This window comes from Patagioenas fasciata, chromosome 1 (genome assembly GCF_037038585.1).
Source record: "Patagioenas fasciata isolate bPatFas1 chromosome 1, bPatFas1.hap1, whole genome shotgun sequence".
In the NCBI taxonomy this organism is placed as follows: Eukaryota; Metazoa; Chordata; class Aves; order Columbiformes; family Columbidae; genus Patagioenas; species Patagioenas fasciata.
Genome location: NC_092520.1, coordinates 107,843,126 through 107,866,388, shown reverse-complemented (window position 1 = coordinate 107,866,388; position 23,263 = coordinate 107,843,126). Strand labels below are relative to the sequence as shown.

Genomic DNA, 23,263 nt, shown 5'->3' with positions numbered 1-23,263 from the left:
CTGTGTGCTTCTTCCGTTCTTACACTGTTTCCTAGGCTTCCACTAATGGTCACTGTCAGAAGCAGGATATTGGACAAGAAGGACATCTGATTTAGCAGAATATAGCTCCTTCTTTTGTTTATATACAGTGTAACTGAAAAAGACCACTGATAATAATCAGAGGGAAAAACCCCAGAGGATTGTGCATTGCAGAAAAAAATTTGGTCTTCTGAATTTCCATTGTTTCAATCTGAACACCTTCAGAATTAAATTACATGTAAATGCCAAGCAAGAATGAAATTTTCCATCCTAAGCTAAATTCAAATATTACTGCATCTATTCCAGAAAGACAAGAAAAGAAATGAATTATTTCTTGCAGAGTAATAATTCCCAAAGGTACACACTTAATGTTGAAACATTTTATTTTGGCATTTCAAAATAGAAACATTTAAATATTGGTGCAGAACTGAATTAAAAATAGAGTCAAATCAACATTGAGTTTTATTTGTATAGTAATACATAGTGCTCTTGATGAGTTTGAGGCCTGAAGGCCAAGTACTCTGTATTCATTCCTCTGAAAGCTGTACTAGCACACCACTATATTGTGGGACATGCAAGCAATCCGCCCTATGCATCTATATTAGGACAATGAAAACCTAAAACAATGTTACAGTTTTACAGTAGTGGATATTATACAAGTTTCCAACACACATGAATCCTACATGTCTTTACTTAAACTGGACATACTTCCTTAAACTGGCCTTGAGGAACTCATCTGAAGTAGAAATAAGTGAGAATTATAGCCTACTGTCTTATCTTCCTCTATGGACCTAAGGTTTGTTGTTACTGTTGTTGTCTCCTTTTGTTACGTGTATATTACTGTTGGTGTGAATGAAAGATGGCTCCTACTGGAAGATGACTGATGAAGAATTAATTACAAAGTGTAATGATTCAATATATGTGGCAACTTTTCAAAGCTGCCTGCATTTCTCTGCTCTTAGTGAAAAACACTCATTATACTGAAGTTCAGGTAACTACTCGCATTCCTTGTGTTTGTCTTCCTGCTTAAATAGCATAACCTCTATTATGAATTCAAGTAACACATTAACTTAGCATGCAGCACAAAAAGCAACCTGAATGCTGATGCAGGTTCCGTGCTAGCACAGTTGCTTTTGGGTAGTTCTATTGTCCATTCACGTGAGGGAGAACAAACAGAAACTGGGACTGTAATCATGATACCTAGCTTGCAGTAAGGTAAGCTCTACGGTGGACTCCCTTGTATATCTGACTTATTTTGTCCTCCCAAGAAAGAGCCAAGCTACAGGATATTGATAAAGACATTATAATAGAAGATCTTTAGGCAGAGTTCTCTAGTACTCCCCTCTACAGTATTCACAGGCTACTGTTTTAATGACTTCAAAATGCCTGAGAATCTCCCTTCAGCTGAGCTCGGCTTCCTGTAAATGGTTAGCTGTTTGGCTTGAAGTTTGGTTTTGAGGACCAGAATAGTTTCTTGTAGACCAAGTCGGTCATTAAGCATATGCCTTTTTAAATTTTTAATCCTCTTTAATGCATAATCAAGGAGAGAAAGCCAATTCTCTTTTTCTGTTAGATCGCCAGAATCTACCAATCACTACGAAAACCCTCTACCTCCCAGCTTATGCTATTCTCTGCTTTTTGTAGTCACAGTGTTTCCATGGTCATAGCAAATATAGTAATACAAGAAAAAAATAGCTAATCTTCCAATACAAAGACCAGATAAAGATGCTAGGATAAAAAAGAGAGGAGAGGAGAGGAGAGGAGAGGAGAGGAGAGGAGAGATGACCATAGATATGAAAAAATTCTGTCCTCTACTGAGTAAAACTCATTACTGTCTATGAAAACTACTTTGAGTATCGTGCTACCTCAAACAGTGAGTCCCCAGTTATGTAACAACCTTTAAATTGTTTTTGATTAATGTAAACAAAAGTAGACTCAAAAAGCAACCAGAAAAACTTGCTTGTTCCTTTAAAAATACAAGCAACATTATATGATTTATTCCTGTGTTATGCTTTATGAAGGATGAGTTATTTGACTGCTTAGGATTAAGCTGCACCAAAATACGAGCACCTTTAATAAAAAGATGACAATGAGACATCTCAGTAAAAAAATGCATGTTGTTGAATAAATTGCATTAGGACACTTATTTTTAAATACTGAAAGACAGTAACATAAATCTAAAACTTGTAGTTTCTCATGTCTCAAATTAGAAAGTGACATGCAATTGTAATATACTAAAGGAATAACAGAGTACTTACATCTTTTAGGGTAATAATATTTGGATGCTGTCCATAGCGCAGTAGGATTTCAATCTCCTCCGTTGGATCTCTTTTACTCTTGTCAATGATCTATAGGAGCAAATAGATACATAGGCATGATTATTTTTAGTGAATATTATATGGTGTAACACTTTAGAGTGCTTACTAGCATAAACAGATAAGCAGTATTTATTGTTGACGGTAAAGGGCATGGATTATAACCCAAAAAAGTTTGTTGAATTGGAACAGCAAGGCAAAGCAAAAAATATTGGAAAAACATGGAAAAATCTCTCAGTTAAAAACATTTGAGGATAAGCCATCCCATCCCTCAGTCTGTGATAAATAATGCAAGGTTGATTAGTAGGTCAGACTTCAGTCACCCACCATTTAATAAAATAGGATGCTCCTAAATCAACATGAGATACTGGTTTGATGATGCTAATGAACAGATTTTCACAAAGCTAATCTTAAACAAATATTAGTGCAGTAAAAGACAAAGCAGGAGAGTAAGGTAATCAAATATATATATATATACATAAAAAAACCCAAACAAACCAAAAGGGAAAAAATTCTCAGAGTTAATTTAGACAAGCATTCCATTATGAAACTTCATTTGAATCTCTGGAGGCTTGCTATCAAGCTCTGAAATTCTCCCTGTGCAAACAAGCAAAATATTATTTTGTCATACTTAAAAAGTATTCTTATTGTTCTTCTTTTTTCCTCTCCTTCTGAACTATAGAATTTCCTCTAATGTCTTCTCCATCTCTGTCTTACTCCTTCCTCTGGACATCCTGAAGCCTTTACTGATACCAGCACCATCCTAACACACTGTACACTGATCACCTTATTCTTTTTTCATGATTTCTCAAGGTAAAAAAGCCACAACAAAGTCAACAGAAAAAAAGTGACGCAATATGCAAAATAAATATTATGGCTTAGAGAATTAACTATGCAAGTACATTCTATCCAGTTTCAAGAAATTACTTCAAATTGTAAGCACAGAGGTCAAATCTGTTCCTGGCCAGAACCAGAATACAGACAAGTATAAACTGAAATTGGAGTGTTTCCAGTAGACTATCTGTGTACAAGGATACAGCCAAAGAGACTTAAATATGTAAAATGCAAAGATAAATTAAGTAGTAAACTGTTCAAGAATTCAAAAAAGAGAACAGCCTCATAGTACAGATATTTTTCCTTCCTTTTTTTTTTTTCTTTTTGCATAACACTGTAGGGTTAAATGGTTACTCTGAAAGCAGGAGTGTGTATTAGCGGACTTCAAAAGGAAAACAAAACAAAAACTTATTCTACTTCTGGGAACTCTGCTGATTTCAACTAAGAATTCAGTGTCTTCACAGAAGTGCTAGGAAGCCCAATAGAACAACATAAAAACAGCATTAGAAACCTTGTTGAAAACTAGCAAGCAAAGACAAAGAGCTGAAGTTTATTCTGGAAGGAATACCAGACTTAAGCACTGTTATGAACTCCTAGCTATCTGACAGTTCATGAATCTACTTTGGAAGCAAAAAGCCCACATGACTAAAAGTAATCCCATTTTTTAAAAATGCTGAAGAGTCATGTAAGCTTGTCATAGTAGTCGTGTAACTCCCATCGTTTTTACCATAATTACATAGGTGTTTCAAAGACCGAAAATTGCTTTTCACTACCCAAACCAGTATACAGATAACAAACCCCATAGCAATTCTATATACATATCTGCCAGTAAATATTCTATCTGGTTAATTAGCATAACTGACACTTGCATCTAAAATCTTTTTATATTAAAAATTATCTTAATTTGCTTGGTTTTTTATGGTAAATAAATAATGCCCAATGTCTACGATGCTAAAGCCTGAAAAGCATTTTATAAAGAAGTAATTACCTTTACAGCATATTCCATGTTTGAAGCTTTATGAATACATCTCTTGCAGATAGAGTAAGACCCAACTCCGATATCTTCCTTTACTTCATATCCATCAGTAAACTGAATGCTGTTCCTGTGCAACTGCTACCAAAATAACATTATCAATTGATGAATATTCTAAATATGTAACTGCTCGTTATATTGAAAATCAGTTTTTGAATTCCTACTGATTTGCTTTGAATTTTAACCTGATGGTTGTACTAAGTCAAAGTGGTCTAAATAGCCACTACCATTCGTTTGATATTAGTATGAGATAAATTATACATTAGACACATTGTAAATAATGTAACACTGTTTTTAAGAAACTGACAACATGATTTTTGTAGTTACTGATTTAAAAATAGAATCTCTAAACCAAAAAAGATCAGAAGACTACTTGATAAAATAATAGTAAAAAAGTATCACTATTTCTATTATCTGAATAGATGGATGCCAGCTGGGAAATTCAGACATACTGAATAGAATCAGATTAACTGGAAATTGCATGGAATGGCTGTCAAAAATCCTTTCACAGAAATAAAAAGCTGAGAGAAGGACAAGTGTTCACTCTTGTAAGGGAAGGAAATGGTGTTCTACTATTTGGAGTTTGTGCAAAGGATGCAAAGCATTTGCAGGAAACCATCTGGGTATCCGGCAGCACAGAAAAGAGGAAATAGGAGTGAGGAAGTGGTGGAGGGGCACAGAAGAAAGGCAGCAGAGAAACAGACCCATACAAGAGAAGGAAACCATATACAAAGAGCAAGAATTCCATCCACAAAAATATGTGGGAAAGAAGGAGCATAGAAAAGACTGCAGAAACTTTTAGCAAGACTTCAGGACCAGAACACATTCTGACACGTATACCAAATCTGATTGCTTCTTTAGAGCAAAAAATGGATCTAAAACCCCTTGAAATGCAATAGTTTATTACACGTGCAACAGCTAATGTATACAAGCAAGCATGTTATGACTATACTAGACACGAGAGGATTAAAGAAATAAAAGAACAATTCAGGTTCTGAATTGTTTTTTAAAAAATCAGATATTTCCAAAATATTCTTACGGTGAAAATATAAATAAACCAAATCCTACAACATACCTTTTTTTCCTACCTGTCCATCAAAAGTTTGCAACACAATTTAGAAGAGTTGGTTTTCACAACTCAGTCTTCCTCAGTAAGTAGAATTATTAAAATCAGAAAGATGTCCTAGAAATACAATTTTTGCAGAGGGCTTCCAGTTTTCTTTCCTGTACGTGTACCTGCTTTTCCAACCCAGCTGGCTGAAACTCTCCAGTGCAGAAGCCTGCTTTTACGATGACCTCAGCCTCATAAGGAAGCAAGACATGCCTTTCCCCCATTCTAGCATGAGGTCCGCTTTTCTCATCTCACACAAAAATCACACCTAAACAGAGCTTTGTTTTCCAAAAATAAGCAGTCTTGGCAGTAATAGAATATATAAGAATAGCAACTGCATTAGGCTACTAAAAGTGACGACTTCACAATTATTAATATGAGAGACTGTACTGGAGTAATTCTGATGCTGCTAGGAAGCCAAAGCTTGTGTGCATCCTGTAACATTGACTTGCATGATACACTGGAACTGGTAACAAAATATCAGATTAGCACATTAACTTCAGTGGTTTAGGAGGGATGGAATATGTCATGGGTTCCAAAACATGCAGATACAATTCACAATTATGTTCCAGTGCCTCCTACTGCACTGTGGGAATTGGCTGATATTAGTATGCATAGGAGAAAAACATCAAGAGGTCTGTTATTCCCCTCCATCTTACAAATATAGTTTGATACTAAAGAGTTAACACAGTGCAGATGGTAGAATGCTTTCATTTAAGGGTTGAAGCCTATTCACACCCAGGGCTGCTCAGTAATTAAACAGATCCTGTACCTTCAGAGCTTATGTTTGGATAAAATAATCTGACCTTTACTTTTCTTGTATAAAGCTGATAAAGAGTTGGCCACGGTACTTCACTCTGCAGTAACGGAAACAATTCCTCCACTAAGAGACAGCAATACTGCTGTATTGACTTTTTTTTTCTTTTTTTATTTAGAGCAGATGTACTCACCTGGACAATTGAATGCACTCCAACTGTCTGCATTGCTTGGCTTTCATCATCTGATGCAATAGCTACAAAACTAAATCCCCGAAAAAGTTGATGTGCATTAGCACTAGGTGGGATACCAGGCGAATCTGTAAAACACATCATCTATTTACGAGCAGAGTTTTTGAAATGTAGAGATGAGATTACGTCTACTCTATAGAATAGAGCTGTAGTTTGCTCTTCAAAGTACACAGAAACTGGAATTTGCAGAAAGTGTTTGAGGATCAAAATACAAATAATTATTGAATTGTTTTACATATACTATCTAGAAACACAACTGACAGTCAATGACTACAAAGACCATATTACTGTCAGGCAATATTTTACTATACAAAGAACAGTACTTTGCAGAAAACATTTACATAAAGCAGCATATCTGTATTACATTTACGGAGAAGTACTTTAATTTTGGTAATACCCTATATTTGTAAAGACAAACATTTGTATCAGAGCTTGAAAGGATCAGTGTAAAACTATGCAAAGACAGATTGCACTGAAAGACAAATTTTGCCACCCAAAGTCTGAAATGACTAAGCTTCTACATATACATAGTATGCAGAATCACCATAATGAACTAAACAATGCCTTATACAGCAGGGCCGTCAAACTCATTTTCACCAGGGGCCACATCAGCCTTGTGATGTCCTTCAAAAGGGTCGAGTGTAATTTTAGGACTGTAGAAATGTAGGAGTAGTTACTATAGAGTATAGCCTTTAAAGAGACACAGACATGTCTCATCTTTTTAAATTAAAATAAATGAGATTACTTGGATAAATAAAACTGAACATATGTATACATTGCGTTGCTGAGGGTTACTTTATTTTTAACATAGAACTACTCTATTGTGCCTCATGATATATTTATACCAAAGACCACAAAAGCTTCCATGAACCATGGAATACTTGTTTGTGAACATTCATTTAGCCAAGCAACACCTGGAAGAACAAGGCATTTTACATAAGCTGAACAGGAACAATGTGTCTAATTTTTGAATATGTAAGTTGTTTACTTCTTCTATTTTTACCTTTCGGAGTTTTTGCTGTAAACTCGGGGTCAAAATAAAATGTATCTTCAGGTCTGCCAGTTGCAGGTTTAAAAGGGGGATGAATTTCTCTCCTGTACAATTTCTGTAGAGAAGACATATGCCAGAATGAATTAAAAGTTATAAAACACCAAACACTTAACTAAGAAATTTACTGAATTAATTTTCTGTTTGATACTCACATTCCAATCTATTTTGGAAAAGAATGCATGCCTTTTAATTTCTTCAACTCCATCTGGACCCGCTCCTTTTAAAAGGAAGAAAAACATCTGTGAATTATTTTCTTCTTTGTCAAAAGGACTAACAAAATTGTATTTCTTTTTTCTTCTGCATTCAGTTTAGACATGAATAACAGAAACGATAATATTTTGTTGATCGTTAGAAGAGCAGTCAAACTATGTTCTTACTTAAAAGCCTACTTCACAAGAAAAAAAATCTACTTAGTCAATTTAATGATCATTGATGTTATTAATACTATGATCAAATTTAAGATATTCCACTATACACTTTACCTAATCTGTTTGCTGGGTTTCTTTTGAACAGCATTCGCAGAAGGCTTTGTGCTTCAGGACTCAAGAACTGGGGCATTCCAAGTTTGGCCCTACAGAATAAAAATAATTAATAGCATACAAACATATTTAGGCAAGAATTAACTGCATTCCCCCATCCTTTGTGATTCAACAAATCTATATCAAACAAAATAGCATCACTGAGAAATTGCCTTCAGACATCAGAAACAGAGTAAAAGTGCTGTCAGTCATGTAAACCTGTAATTTTTTTTTTTTGAGTAGTACAGTATTTTCAGCAATGACTCACGAATTTAAGTAGAGGAAGAGGTATTAAAAATGCAGAAAAGAATAGTTACAGAGTAACAGTTCACAAACCTGTAAATTTTTGTAATATGCTTTGATCCACTTTAAACTTCCGTTATAATATTACCAAATGACACCAAACGAGTAAATCCATTCTGACAGTAAAAGACATTTTAGAAGGGGTAGGAGAACTATCACGGTATAACATGCACAAAAGAACACCCAAGCAAAACAAGAGGAAACCTAAGCTAGAAGATAGGAATTGCATTAAAATAAAACAGATCTTGCAAGATTATCAAGTAAAAAAAAACAAAACAAAACAGAGAAAAAGATCACTTTCTTTCTTTCTTTTTGTTTCCCCTGATCCATTTCAAATATTACTTTCCAACTTGCCAATCTTGAATTTTTAGATTTAAGTTACCCTAGTTCTGTCATTTAAGTTTGTTTTGCAATTCTCACCATATTTTCCTCCTCTCCATTTAATGTTAAGCCTCCATCCTCGCACCGTTATGAGGTTTCTCTTTCTGATAACCATGACAATGGTATAGATGGATACAATTCCCTCCTTTCCATCTCTCACTCAACCTGTAGCTTGTATTTTTCCATAACAATCCATGACACAGGCTTTCTCTTTGTTTCAACCAGAAGATACGATTTGCCTTGTGCTCCAGCTATTTGCAGATGTCCATCTCTGTGTCACTTCAGCAAGTGCATATACGTTGCCATTGTTTCACTATTTATTACCTTAAAACTAGAATTTACTAAATTTTCCATTCCTTTCAGCATTAAAGAAGCCAGGGAGGAGGGATCGGGAAGTCTGAAAAACTTGGCCTTCTTTGGGATCTTCAATTACAGACTACAGGCAGATCAAGAGCACCAGTGGAATGGAGGAATGGGCAGTGGGCCATCGCCATGAACTGCTACCAGCCAAATTCATACTCATGCACTTTATATGCAGTGATTTCACTGCACATTCCCTTGATGTCATTCCTGCTCACAGCTAAGTACCACAGAGCTATGCTGTAAGAGACAGCAAGGAATGCATTGTCTGCAGAAGCACAATGGTATCAATTTACAATGTTATTGAAGGACAGAGAACAGAAAACAAAATATGATAGGACTGTGCTGGAGTGGGTGGAAATCTCTGCCCTATTACAATCCAAACCGGCTCCAACAGTAGGATGCAGCCCTGAGGGTTCAGCATGAGGGGCCAAAAAAACATAACTGCAATTCATCTTACAGAGAAGCGATTAAATGAACAGAAACAAAATAAGTAGAAGAAATTCCAGAGGACTGGTATGTACTGCAGTCCACACTGGAGTGAATTGGAAGCCCTTGTGCAAACCACAGAGATTAAGAAAGTTGTTGCTCCCTTTCCATTGTTAAGGAGCAACTTTTATAAAATCCTTTACTGCCCACATGACACAGCAGAAGAAAAGGAGATCACCAGGTCCTCACAGTTCTTAGGTTATACATGAGTGACAGCAATTTTTTTCTGACATTCCTGATGGATGAAGACATTTTATATGAAGGCATACCTCTTCAGTAAAGGAGAAAAGATGCTTTAAAAACTTAACTCTATTGCTGCAAACACTGATTTCTTCAAATTGCAGAGTTTCTCAGTTTTAGGTAAAACACACAAGAATAAACAAGGACCTGTCTTGGTAATGTTGTAAGAAATAAAGAGTTCAGAAAAACGTGTGTTGTAAGAATACATATTCTGTGGATTTTCAGGAACAGAAGGTAAGAAAAGCAAAATATCTTAAATTATACACTACAAAAATATTAATTTGTATGTACACCTGTCCATTTCAAACAGTTTTATGAAAAATTTAAGGAGAAATATAGTACATTTACTACTATACAGAAAATAAAAACATACTGCCATTCTTATGGGGCCAGACAAAAAATGTGAACTTTTCAAAAAAGCCTTTAAAATACCTTCTGTTTTTTTAGCTAGGCATATTACAAACAGCAAAACTGATTTATATGCAATAAACAGAAGTGTACAGAACGTTAAAACAGAGGAAAAATTTCTTTACTTTGTACCACATTTTTTGTGCAGCTCTCCGCAACTAATAACAATTACAAAGCCTAGAAGGTGAGAAAAGAAAAAGGTAGAAAAGGAAATCAGAGATACATGCTCAGATGAACTCTGAATGTAATTATGAATGTCAAGTTAACTGGGGAGATGCAAGGAAGATATTCTACACAGCAGCTGAATACAGACGACTTTTGTAGTAACAGTGGAAAGACTGTTGAGGAACAGAGTGGAGTCACATGCAGGCAGAGAAGATGAGACTTGTGAAGCACAGATAGAAAAAAAATGCATGGCTCCTGAAATATGTGAGTGCAGCAGAACTATCTCAGACTAGCTTCTCATAAATAGGAGGTGGTCAGAAGGATGTTAGACTTGCTGTGAATAGATAGAACCTTTTAGTTAAAGACATTCAATAATCACAACGCAGAGATTTGAACTGGCATGGTGTTGAGGCAGCAGAAGAAACTAGTATCACTAAATACATTTGCAAATATAAGGTGAGGAAGAAAACCAAAGGCAAAGAATAACACAACATGTATGCATTATGAAAGCAAAAGCAAGGAAAAGAATGAGTTTGTTTTCTAGAGGTTTTCACATCCTAATTACATAGAAAAAATATGAAAGAATTTAATATATTTTTCGAAACAGGTTGTTGGTGCAAAATAAATGCTGGCTTCAAATATAGGTAGACAAGTGTAACAGGACTAAGAACAATGATAAACAATTAAGCAGAAAGCAAATGAGAAAACTAAAATAGTATTATAAGCCTCCATGGGGAAAAAAATGGTATTAGTAAAAAATGGATGGAAACAGAGAAGTGAAACTATGATATGAAGAAATAGAGTTGTTTGCACAGCGTTAGATTACAGTCCCAAAAGTGGGAGAATAATGTCATAGGCTGTGTTAGTTAAGAGGATATGTAGGAGATCAGCAATTAAAAAAAAAAAAAAGCAGGCCTTCATTAGCAAAAACAATATAGCTAATGCAAAATCTCTACTCGAAATAGCAAAGGGGAAAACTGGAGCTTGGGCAAGCCACAGGAAAGTAGATAAGGGAGGATGCACTTAAGCAAATAGGAGAAGTATCAGGGGAGCAAGTTGTTTGCAGCACCAGTAATAAAAGTAGGGTCAGGAGTTGGTAAGAGAGAAGGATAAGGAGAGAAAATACTTTCTCAAAAAAAAAAAACAAACCACCAAACCAAACCTAAAACAAAAAACAACAAGGAAAAAAATGCACAGGATATCAAAAAGGATAAGAAAGTTGAAAAATATTATGGAAGTAGGATGGGAAAGATCATATGGTTGGAGAAGTTATTACAGATTATTGAGCTGCTATGAAATTCTTTGTACCTGGTATGGGGAAGGAATAGAAAGGCAAATTAGATAGGCAGCAAAGGGAATTAATAGAATGGAATAGGGAGTGAGGATTTACCAGTACCTTTGGAAATGAGGGAAGAGTAGAAATTAGATATTGCAGCCCGGAGGGCATCCCTGTAGAATACCTGATGAGATATATAAATAAGAGTGTACTCACTTGAGAATCATAGTCATGGTTTCTTTTCTGTCTTTCCCTTGGAAAGGTAGAGTACCAGTGAGCATTTCAAACTGTATAGAGTAAAACTTTCATCAATTACATTACCTGGACAAAATCTAATTTTTGACAAAACTACTTAGCATCTTAACCTTCCAAAATTCATGCATGTTAACACCCAAGTCTGTGCAAAACAACTTCTCATTGTACAATTTAAATTACTATGAACACTGAGCAGCCTTTGCCATCTTTAAAGCTGCAAAATATTTTCCTATATTGATACCTTGCTTTACATGCTTTTATCTGAAAAATTTAGACTATAATGTTCTGTGCTTCGTTTCTGACTAAAAACTTTATTCTTGTAAGAACTGATCTATACAACTTTATTTTAGTTTTCAAGAGAGTGGGGGGTAGGGAGAAAGATTCCCCTTCCAAAAGTTAGTGAGGATTTCTCCTCATGCAGAAATAATTAAAAAGGTCAAGAGTTTTAAAACTGGCATGTACATAGCTTTCCTTGGAAAGGGGAAAAGGGTTAGTTGATTGACAAAGACATGCATGATGAAAAGTGGTTACTATATGCATACAGCAGAAATAAAGCCTGAAGGAACACGTAAGAGCTACACAGTACGTTCATGCACATTCTACAGTGCCTGGTAGCAGGCAACAGACACTTAAAATACTGATTTGTTCTGAAAGCGACTGAGTAAAAATAGATAAATACAGAGGCACTTCCATTGGGCTGCAGCATACTGCAGGGATATCAGATCTAAGCGAGGCAGTGAAAGCAGTCTGGCAGCAGCCATGGCAGCCACCACTTTGAGGCAGAAATCCTGATTTTTTGTTTAAGAATTGCAAAAGAATTTAATTCAATGAAATTTCATGGCATGCACTTAAAGCCATCAAAATTAAAATAATTATAAAGGAACCTTCCAAACAGCTTATGCGAACCTGATTCATCCTGAACACAAGGTATCCTCTATTCCTGTACAACCCAAACATTTAGCCTTCTAAACATCAAAAATATATACGGATAACTTGAGTGAATAATGTGTGACTGTAGTATTTTTAGATCTAAAGTAAGAGTGTGAAGTTGCACTAACAGCATTCTTTAAACACCCTTTTTATTAAAATAGAATTTTAAAATACTTATTACCCAATAAAGTATTCAGAGAATAAAAGCTGTCAACAGTTTACTAATGCTACATACTTTATATATTATTTTTACATATATACTTATATTTAAAATTTTAAATTTAATATAATGTCAACATGAAAAAAACCCCTACTTTTAGCCTTAGCACTTCTTAAGACAATTGTCAGGAAGATGTGAGAGGCATAAGTCAAAACTACGAAAAGTATTCACCTTTTGTTTGTAGTTTAGAATGATCTTCACAAATTGCACTTCCAAAAATCTTTTTTAAAGGTACATTTGTAGTGCTGTATATTTTGCTTACGCTTGCTTGAAATAAAAAGTTTCTTTAGCAAGGTCCTACTTGTCACAAGCATACACACTTGTATTAACAACTCAGTATATGTGTTCCATGCTCCCTCAAAACATACTATATTCCAACATCAACAGGCAACACTGGCCTTCTCTAGTGATCACCTTTCGTTTCAGGAGGAGAGAACCTCAACAAATACATAACACTCCTGAAAACTTTACATTAATGTTTTCAGTTATCTGACATCCCTTCAAACAGTCACTGTTTAAAGAACAAATTAGAATATGCTTCTCAAAAATGGTCTAAATATACTTAGTGTCTAGCAGCAGGAGAAAAGAGGCCAAATTATTTGTTGAGATATCTTTCTAGTCTCTGTTTCTATGTTAAAACTCCTGTTCAATCTAGACACTGTGTACTCATACCACACTAACAACTACTCAATCAACACAGGTTCTAAATAAGAATGATTTAGAGTGGATATATACAGATTGTCTATGAAAGTTACCATACAAATGAGAAATGCAAGCAACAGAAGTGTCAGAGAAAACTGCACTATATTCCATATACTAATGTAGAAAATTTCACATCTAGCATCTTTGAACAATTTTCAGTTCTAACATACGTACTTTATAAGCACAAAATGTTTTCCAGCTTTATAAACTAAAGATGAAGTTTTACTATTTTTGTGTTATCAACAACTAATATGTGAGGGGGGTGTGTGTGCTTGTTTGTCTGAAGAGAGTTTAGTTATCAGGTGCTACTTTTACATAGTCAGTTTTCAGACCACAACAGCATTCTAGATGACTAAAAGGTGATAGGATGACTTATTTTCAGACACAAGAGTCCTTGTCGTACTACAAAGCACTCAAATTAGTTGTGCTGTTACAGTCATATGTAGCAGAAACAGTAAGAAACAAAAACATTTCCTTTAAAAATACAATTACTTCATCTTTATGCCAAAAACGCACACATATTATAAATATTAAAAGCCACTCAGCATTCCTGAAATACCAAACTTTATCTATTTTTCTTTTCCAAAGCCATATTTGATACACAACATTATTTCCCCCGACCTTGCAACTTCAGAAGTTAACTCCTTGCAGAAACACCATAAGCAACTGAGCAACTATATTCCATATCAGTTCAGTGTCATTTAGATTATTTTGATGTGTGAGATCAACAGCTGTCATGATTCCACTAAGCTGTAATTACACTGGAGACTAATTATAAAGTTATCACTCATTTTTCTCTGCTTGAGAATAAATTCAAATTTAAAATTTGGATCTAAATTTCTTCCCTGCCTTGGAAAAGACAGTATTTTCCATGTATACTTCAGTATTCGTATTAATCTCTGTAACATTCAAACCAAAATAGATGGATAATATTTCAATACAACAGTAACAGAAATACGGCATATTGTTGATGTTGATATGAGACCTAGTCCATGTTCTTGATCCAAACTCTGTGGTATTGTTATTAATTTAATATAATTTTGAAATTTTTTTGTAGTTAGAATTCATTTAAAGCTCACCTTACAGTTTAATTTGTTTCACCAAACCTTGCAAAGCACAGTTCTGCTATTATTTACATTTACCAGAAACCTACCATTAGAACACCAAAAGACCACCAGTCTGCACTCTGTGTATGACCTCGTCTATTAACAACTTCTGGTGCCATATATTCCACTGTTCCACAGAAAGAGTAGGCTTTTTTTTCATGATCAATTGACTCTTTACTTAAGCCAAAATCTGAAAGGAAAAAAAGAATACCTCTAAATATAATTTTTTTAAATCACTTATAGTTAATACTTTCACCCTAATGTGAAATGTGATGCTTGTATCATTCACATAATTAAACCAAACACACACATGGGAATTACAGAATTCTCCTCCCCAAATTATCACAGGTCCACAGCAACAGATATACTTATAAAGCAGATGTTTTATTTAAATATTTATATACTTAATTTATTTCAGCTACTTATACTATTTTCTCCACAGCAAAGTTTCCTCAGTTAAAATTACTTAGTTTACCATACTGCTTTACCAAGAAAAAGGAAAATGCAAAGGTTTTATTATGAACAGAAAAGATCCAGATGTTGCAATTTCCCTTTATTCACCTGTCAATTTGATATGTCCTTCCTCATCAAGCAGGATGCTAAAAAAAACAAGAAAAAGAATAAAACAAACAAATTAAAATATCTTTTAACTGTTATTTCAGACAATGTACTGGCAACATCTATGAATAAACAGAACATCATACACAGAGACAAGCAGAATTGAACATGCATGAAAATGAATCATTAGGAGGAGATGCTACAAAGAGCTACGAAGAGGATGAGGGGTCTGGAGCATCTTATCAGAAGAGACAGAGGGAGCTGCGTCTGTTCAGCCTGGAGAAGAGAAGGCTGAGAGGGGATCTCATCAATGTTTATAAATATCTCAAGGGTGGATCTCAAGAGGATGGGATCAGACTCCTTTCAGGGGTGCCTAACGACAGGATGAGGTGCAACAGGCACAGACTGAAGCACAGGAGGTTCCATCTGAATATGAGGAGAAACTTTACTTTGAGGGTGCCAGAGCACTGGAACAGGCTGCCCAGAAAGGTTGTGGAGTCTCCTCCTCTGAAGACATTCAAAACCTGCCTTGATGTATTCTTGTGCTATCTGATCTAGGGGAACCTGCTTTAGCAGGTGGGTTGGACTGCCTGATCTCCAGAGCTCCCTTCAAACCTCAACCATTCTGTAATTCTATGCTTTGAGCACGTGCATTTTCTTTTTCTTCAATTATTTATTTTTTTAAAGATTATGAAACACAATCAGCATATCAACAAGTTCAACAAGTGCAAGCATGGGGTCCTGCACCTGGGGATGAATAACCCAAGGCACCAGTACAGGTTAGGGGTTGACCTGCTGGAAAGCAACATTGCAGAGAAGTACTTGAGAGTTCTGGTGGACAACAGGCTGACCATGAGCCAGCAATGTGCCCTTGTGGCCGAAGCAGAGTATCCTGTGGTTCGTTAAGGAAAGTGTGACCAGCAAATCAAGGGAGGTTCTTCTCCCCCTCTACTCTGCCCTGGTGATGCTGCATCTGGAGTACTGCATCCAGAGCCCAACGACAGAATGAGATGCAACAGGCACAGACTGAAGCACAGGAGGTTCCATCTGAATATGAGGAGAAACTTCTTTACTTTGAGGGTGCCAGAGCCCTGGAACAGGCTGCCCAGAGAGGTTGTGGGGTCTCCTTCTCTGGAGACATTCAAAACCTGCCTGGACACATTCCTGTGTGATATGCTCCAGGTGAACCTGCTTTAGCAGGTGGGTTGGGCTAGATGATCTCCAGAGGTCCCTTCCAACCTCAACCATTCCATGATTCTGTGATATCGGAGTTTTATTTACCTATTTGGTTGAATTCAGCACGGTATGTAGTAACATTTATCTTGACGTTTCAGTTTTGGCCATCTGTAGCATGTATCATCACAATTATTAAACATAGAGATATAGTTCTATTTCTTTTAAACTGAGCAAGACATGTTAATATAATTTATGTTTGCATATGTATATAAAATGAGTATTCATTTGTAATTACCATTTCAAAGGGTGTTGACCCTTTCAAATAACATCAAGTAGTAAGTATTCTCATGTTGTACCAAAGGACAGGAGCCCTGGGCCCCATACTTAGAGCAGGCTTTGTGCTTCCACCTGTTTATTTTAATCACAAAAAGGGCCGCACTGCGATGCCAACTATCCTCAACCACGACAGAATACAATCACAATTCAAAGCATGCAAAGTATTCCAGAATGGGACTCTGTAACACCACCTACACAGCAGGCCTAGTTCTTGCAGCTTGTCCTGTGGGGAGCTGTGCTTCACCCTGGGGCTGAGATCTGACCCAGGCACACGCTGCATGGTCATTTCCCCTGCCCTTCCCTTTTCCTCCTTTGCAGTTTCCATGGTGGAAAACAGCCCCACAGAATTGATACAGCCTCGGAGAGTCACTGCTATCTCATCAATAACTTGAAGGAAATTACAACCTTTGATTTTTAAATTTTTTTTTTTTAATCAAATACATCCAAGGCTTTAAATCAGGGCTTTTCAACAGGTATAGACACATGCAAAAAAACCCCACCACACTATGTTCGAGGTAGTAGCTCTCTAGTCTTCTGACAATTACTATTTTGTTCTCTCACTTTGCTTTTTAAATATCTCTTTCTACTTGGTAAGCCTATTTTTCCTCACTTCAGAATTACTTAACATAACACTCTCAAAGTTTAAACATAATTCCCTATTCATTTTTAAGTACAACTCCATGCCAAAAGTCTCCAAATTTCTGATCTGAGTGCAAATCTTTCTCCTCTTGTCAGTCAGGGCTAAACATTTTTAAATTTGTATTTTTCTTTTTCCAGGAGATGCACAAAAGAACATGCTCTCTTAATGGAACCTTCATTTAATGGCCAGATTCTCTAATAACTGTACTAATTTTTGCTCTTTTCACTAATACTTTACATCAGAGAGTTATCTCCCACAGAATTTTCAGGTTCCCCACATAGCTGTAAGAGAGAAATGAGATCACCAAGGACATCAGGACTTAAGAATTATTATAGGCTTCCTTGCAATGAGGCAGAGTATGTTAACTATCTGATTAAGCACAACAGAAGATGCACGCATTATATTGTCACTTAGATTCCTCTCCAGGTAGAGTGTAACACTACAGCATACATCTATATCTGAAATATATGCAAATGTTACAGATGATAGCACTGACATTTCCTTCTTTACATCATCTAAAACTGAAAAAAATACTGTAGGGAAGACATAAACAGGAGACAGAATTCAGTCATTTGAATGAAGCACGGATGACTAACACTGAGACACCACCATACCAGAATTGTAACTTCAAGCTTATTTTAAGTTTTCACTGTAATTATGTGATTGCCAATATGTTAAATAAAGCCTCATATTTTACTTTAAAATTAAAACTGCATTCTGCTCTTAGTGCAGTGGATTTTAAAAATCAGCATTGCAAAAGATGTTTGCTGTTAGGTTTTCAAATCCAAAGATACAATGTTCTACTGCAACTTTGTATAATGCATTTGTTCTATGTTTATTGCTAGTCCAGAAATTCTATAATAATGACAAAAACAAAGGCCAAGAAGACCTCTTCTCCATTTCACACCCTAAACCACCTGGAAAGTGAAAGGCAAGAATATTTCAGTGTTGTCTTTACTTAAAATAACACGGATTATAGTACTTGCCATATCACTCTGAAACTAGATGCTCATGTTATAATGGAAATAAAACCCAACCTTTTCAACTAAAAAAGCCTGCAGCAAGCTTCCCCTGCCTCCCTCCTTGCTCAGTTTATATAGCAAATTACTGAGGTTTAACAGCTGGAAAGATAAGTGCATAGGTAGAAGTGCTATACAAATCAAATTAATACACTGCATTCGCTGCAGAGGAGTCTTACTTTTCTGGTTTTAGGTCCCGGTATATTATTCCAAGACTATGTAGATGGTCTAAAGCAAGTGCTAATTCTGCCAGGTAAAATTTAACATCATCTTCTGTGAACATCACCTGAAAAAGCAAAACAACGTATCTTACATGTAAAATCTGTAATGCTTACACCAGCACCAACTAAACAACTGTAACAGTGGGTTTGAAGAATAGTTCTACATAATGCTTGAATTCATTTCTTTACAAAACCCTAGAAATTCAAATTTCTTGATTAGACAAAACCTAGGATTTTATAATCAATACTATTTCATGCTACATACTAGAAAAAGAACTTCTGAAGCCAATATCTTCTTATTCTTTCTGAGGTTATTTGCTTCTGATTGTTGAAGAGGACAGACACACTGTAGTGAGACAAAAAATTTGGGGAAGTATTTAAAGAATGTGACTACCTCTTTACTGGATGTGATCATTTCACTTCCAGAAAACAAATTTGGACTGAAGAGGTTCAAATGCCTGAATGTTGTCTACAAAGTCCAAGAGATGAGAAAAGCTTACACATCTTGTTTTTGAGGAGACTGCCTCTAAGTACCATAAGAAATAAGTTTCAGTGATGGTAAAACCCCCAAGATGCAGCCTGAGATGCGACTGCTGAAAAGGTAGATCAAAGAGTAAACTAAGGAAATAGCCTATGTAAGAGCACAGGTAAGATGTCAGATAGCAATTCCGTATTTTTTGTTAGGAAGAGAAACTAATCCCGTTTACTGAGAACTGAGAAAAAGATGAAAATAAAATCTAAAAAATACCACATGATTTGATTCTACCTCACTTACTAGTCTGTATTTAAAACTAACATCTTTAGATACAGTATATAGAATTGGAAAAAATAACGGCAATGGAGAGCACAGATTAACACTATTTTAAGCAAGTATTAAGAATGAAGAACAGCACATATGTTCCTCTTAGTAGTCTAAAGGGAGAAAGTGACATAAAAGCTTGTTCAAAAGGTTGTTGCTGATGTTACTTTTAAAAAAGAGTCAACATTTAGTACAGGGACATTCAAGCAGGGAAGTTTCTATAAGAAACATTTAGAAGCTCAAATAGTGAACAATCCCAAGAAGATGATAATACACCCATACTATGTTCTTTAAAAACATTGTATGGAATTAATCTCTCCTAACCTTAAACATCTGCAGTGTAGATGTCTAGCTCTGAATGAATAACTTTTCCCTTTTTTAGTCAATAGGGAAAAGGCATGAACTTTTAGGCTGCAGTTCATCTGATCTATTTACAAATCACATGAGGATAACATTGATCGCATCCAGCATGCCCATTTCACTGCATCAGTCATGAACAACTAGCTTAGATTCAGGTACCTGTAATGAATATTTCTTATCTAACCATATTACATCTTTTAAAATTTGAGTGGCTCAAGATGAAAATATTATCAGCAGGAAAGCAATATACATTCTTTCTTCGGAACCAAGAACCAGCTATAGATTTTAAGAAAAAAGTATCTCAATTTTAGAGTACTAATAACTTTCTAATTATCTGTGGCAAAACAAACTAAAAGAAGCAACTTGAAACAGATGGCTTTCCTGAATTAAATGTCATCATTTATACGGTCAGCACAGATCTATACACAAAATGCACTGCATTTTACTCTCTTCTTAATAACCACAGAGCTTTGTAGTGGTGACCCAACTGTACCAGATACTCTGTAGCAAGGGAAATGGAAAAACAGCTACAATTACAAGTTCTGGCTACTAGATATCCATTGGATATATTTATATCTCTTTCCTACTATGTATTTGCTGGAAGTTTTTACATGAGTGCTACAAAAAAAAAAAAAAAATAAAATCTGATATATGAAATGTCAGCACTTATTTTGGGAGTTAAATTAATCTGAGGTAACTAAACTTTCCAAAACCATTACTTCACACATCTACCCAGAGATATCACCAGCGTGACAAAGGCAAAGTCTTCTTGTTTGGAAAATTACCAAAACAAGTGGAATATAATTCTTGCTTTTAAAATATTTATAAATAACGCAATTTGGTGTTCATATGTAAATCATAAAAAAGTCACTCAATTTTGATAATAAATCCAGACATTAATCAGTTAGTTTGAATACAACTACTTTATATTAATCCTTGCTCTGAGACTCAAAAATCGTAGCAATAGAAGAAAATTTTGCAAGGTGTAAAAAGCAGCAGAGTGAGACTGTCTAAGCCTTTTTTCAGAAACAACGTAGATTACCAACAGCATTTTCATGAAGTGACTACTTCATGCAAAAAACCCCAAGCAAATAAAAAAACCTATCTGGTTAAAAAAATATATTCAAAATGTTATTCAATGAAAACAGAAGCTAAAAAGTAAACTCTCCTAATATAGGCCATTTATAGTCAAATGTTATCACAAATTTCAAATTAAAAAAGTTTACCTCTTTGGATAAACGTGTAAACAAGTCTCCTCCCCTGAGAAAATCCAAAATAAGATATAGCTTCCCTTCTGTTTGAAAAGCTGAAAAGATCAATTAAAAAAAATTAAACATCGTCTACTCTTACTCTTCATCAAAAGAATAACATACACAATAATTCACCTGTATTTTCATTATCAAAATGAATTATTCTTCTTTCTCCTTTGCACAAAAAAATATTTAAATGAATAAAGTAACTCTCATGCCATATGAAAACAAAGTAAATCACCAATGGAACTCCTAAGAAAATAAACTGAACTTAGGTTAGTCCGCATTTCATTCCAGATTTTAGGAAATAAAAAGCCTAGATTTAAAAGGGTAAATTAGCAACTAATGCATATATTCTAAAACCTCTGGGAACTCATTTTAACAGGGAGATCTTGTCTACTTTGCAAAAGAGTGACAAGTAATACAGTGAAAGCTGTATATAATCCACTTCAGAGAATGAGGTTTGAACTATTGGAAAAACTGGATCCTAAAAGCAAATCCAACTGCAAAAATTAAAACCAGAAACTATTAACTATCCTTTTTCAGTTTAGTTTCTGCATGACATGTTAAGAGTACTGATTTCCTTCCCTTCACCCCCCTAATAATTTTTTATGACTGCCCATACTACTAAAATTGGAAGGCATATTTCCACCAATTTTGATGCAACTTGAAGTAATGTCATTGCATATGCTTTCTATAGATTAACTAAAGGAAGGATAAGAAATAATTAGAAAAAAAATAAGTGAATGACATATACAAAAGAGAAAAGGTTTTGGAAAAGAAGGACTACACATAAGTAGGTAACTGCTTTTTAGTAAAGCAAAGGGCTACAAGACCCAGTCCTAGAAAGACATAACACTGCGCATCAAGTTAGAAATGTGCTTACTTTGCATGAGAATTATTACACAGCAAGTCTTTGCGGAATCAGGACTTAGATAGCACACTAATTTTCTATGATTCTCTGAACTACAAAGCAGATATTAGGTACTATCTCGACAAACACCCTTTCCTACAATATAAAACTGAATTTTTCTGCAACTCACCATAATGTAACTTGACAATGAACGGATGGTTAACTTCTACTAGGATATCACGTTCCATTTTTGTTCGAACTCGATCTCGAACTACAACAGAACACAAGCAAGATAAAAAAATAAAATAATTTACATTGTGAATCAGTATTTTTCCTATGTTTCCTGACGTACTTCACATGGTATCCCATAGTATTATGATTGCCTACAGGTCACTATACACAGAATAGACTTCAGAGAGATTTATTTCAAAGTGCAGTTTTCTGATAGATCTCTTCATGCATTTCAATTTGCTTCAGTTTCTGCTATTGGCAAAAATCTGACACTGGGTAAACAAATTTAACAAAAACACAAGAAAAAACATAAGTGCCCTTCAGTCAGCCCTGTACTTAGTTAACCTTTTAAACAGTAGAGCAAAACTGCCACAGCTATCTATAGTAAACATAGCCATTTTCTCTACTGTTGAAAAGTAGGGAGAACTAAAATTATAGCAAAGCAAACTTAAGTAAAATTATACTATCATAATGATGCTTACACTGGTTTAACTCATTCAAATAACTTGCACTATTAAGTACCTTCACAAACCGCCTGGATGTCTTCCTGTGTAACCTCATCTAGGTGTTCCTGCTCTGGCGGGGGGCTTGGACTAGATCATCTTTTGAGGTCCCTTCCAATCCCTAACATTCTGTGATTCACAATTCGTAAGGGATTTTTAAAAAAAATTTCCTTTCTTTATTGTGAACTTAAAATAAAAATAATATCCATTCAGCGTAGCGTGTACTTTTAAAAAGACTTACTGAGAGTAAATGTGTGCATGGAAGGCTATATCAGACGTCAGAAGCAGTTACTGCTCAAGCTGCCTGTGCTGTCCCACCATGGCTCAGAATGGGACACGCACCTGCTCCTGTGCCACTATGGGCTGCACCGAGGACCCCAGGCAGATGCCCCCCATATGGGGCTGGCAATCCTTGAGCCAGGCAGGCATCCCAGGCAGCTCCCCCACCTTTCCAAGCAGCACCTGTTCCCACCCAAAGCTCCAAATCCACCAGGACACAGTCAAAATTCAGAACTCTCACAGATGAGAGCTAACGAAGTTTGCTACAGTGGTTTAAGATGTTGCTTTTCTCTTTCCCTTATTCTATGTTTTGTTA

General features: G+C 35.5%; 1 protein-coding gene across 4 annotated transcripts in view; it reads right to left on the bottom strand.

Moving 5' to 3' along the window:
- Nucleotides 1-23,263, bottom strand: part of RPS6KA3 (ribosomal protein S6 kinase A3) — a 76,453-nt gene that overhangs the window by 14,851 nt on the left and 38,339 nt on the right. The window contains exons 5-17 of one of the 4 annotated variants that reach the window (XM_071812418.1): nt 22,125-22,205; nt 21,058-21,137; nt 18,631-18,737; nt 15,284-15,321; nt 14,770-14,912; nt 11,726-11,796; nt 7,852-7,940; nt 7,522-7,586; nt 7,322-7,424; nt 6,262-6,386; nt 6,118-6,168; nt 4,156-4,281; nt 2,277-2,366 (exon numbers count right to left, since the gene is read on the bottom strand). In XM_071812418.1, the coding sequence (XP_071668519.1) occupies nt 2,277-2,366; nt 4,156-4,281; nt 6,118-6,168; nt 6,262-6,386; nt 7,322-7,424; nt 7,522-7,586; nt 7,852-7,940; nt 11,726-11,796; nt 14,770-14,912; nt 15,284-15,321; nt 18,631-18,737; nt 21,058-21,137; nt 22,125-22,205 (1,169 nt within the window). The remainder of the gene's footprint in view (nt 1-2,276; nt 2,367-4,155; nt 4,282-6,117; nt 6,169-6,261; nt 6,387-7,321; nt 7,425-7,521; nt 7,587-7,851; nt 7,941-11,725; nt 11,797-14,769; nt 14,913-15,283; nt 15,322-18,630; nt 18,738-21,057; nt 21,138-22,124; nt 22,206-23,263) is intronic. The other 3 variants (XM_071812419.1, XM_065858498.2, XM_065858507.2) reach the window with 3 other exon arrangements.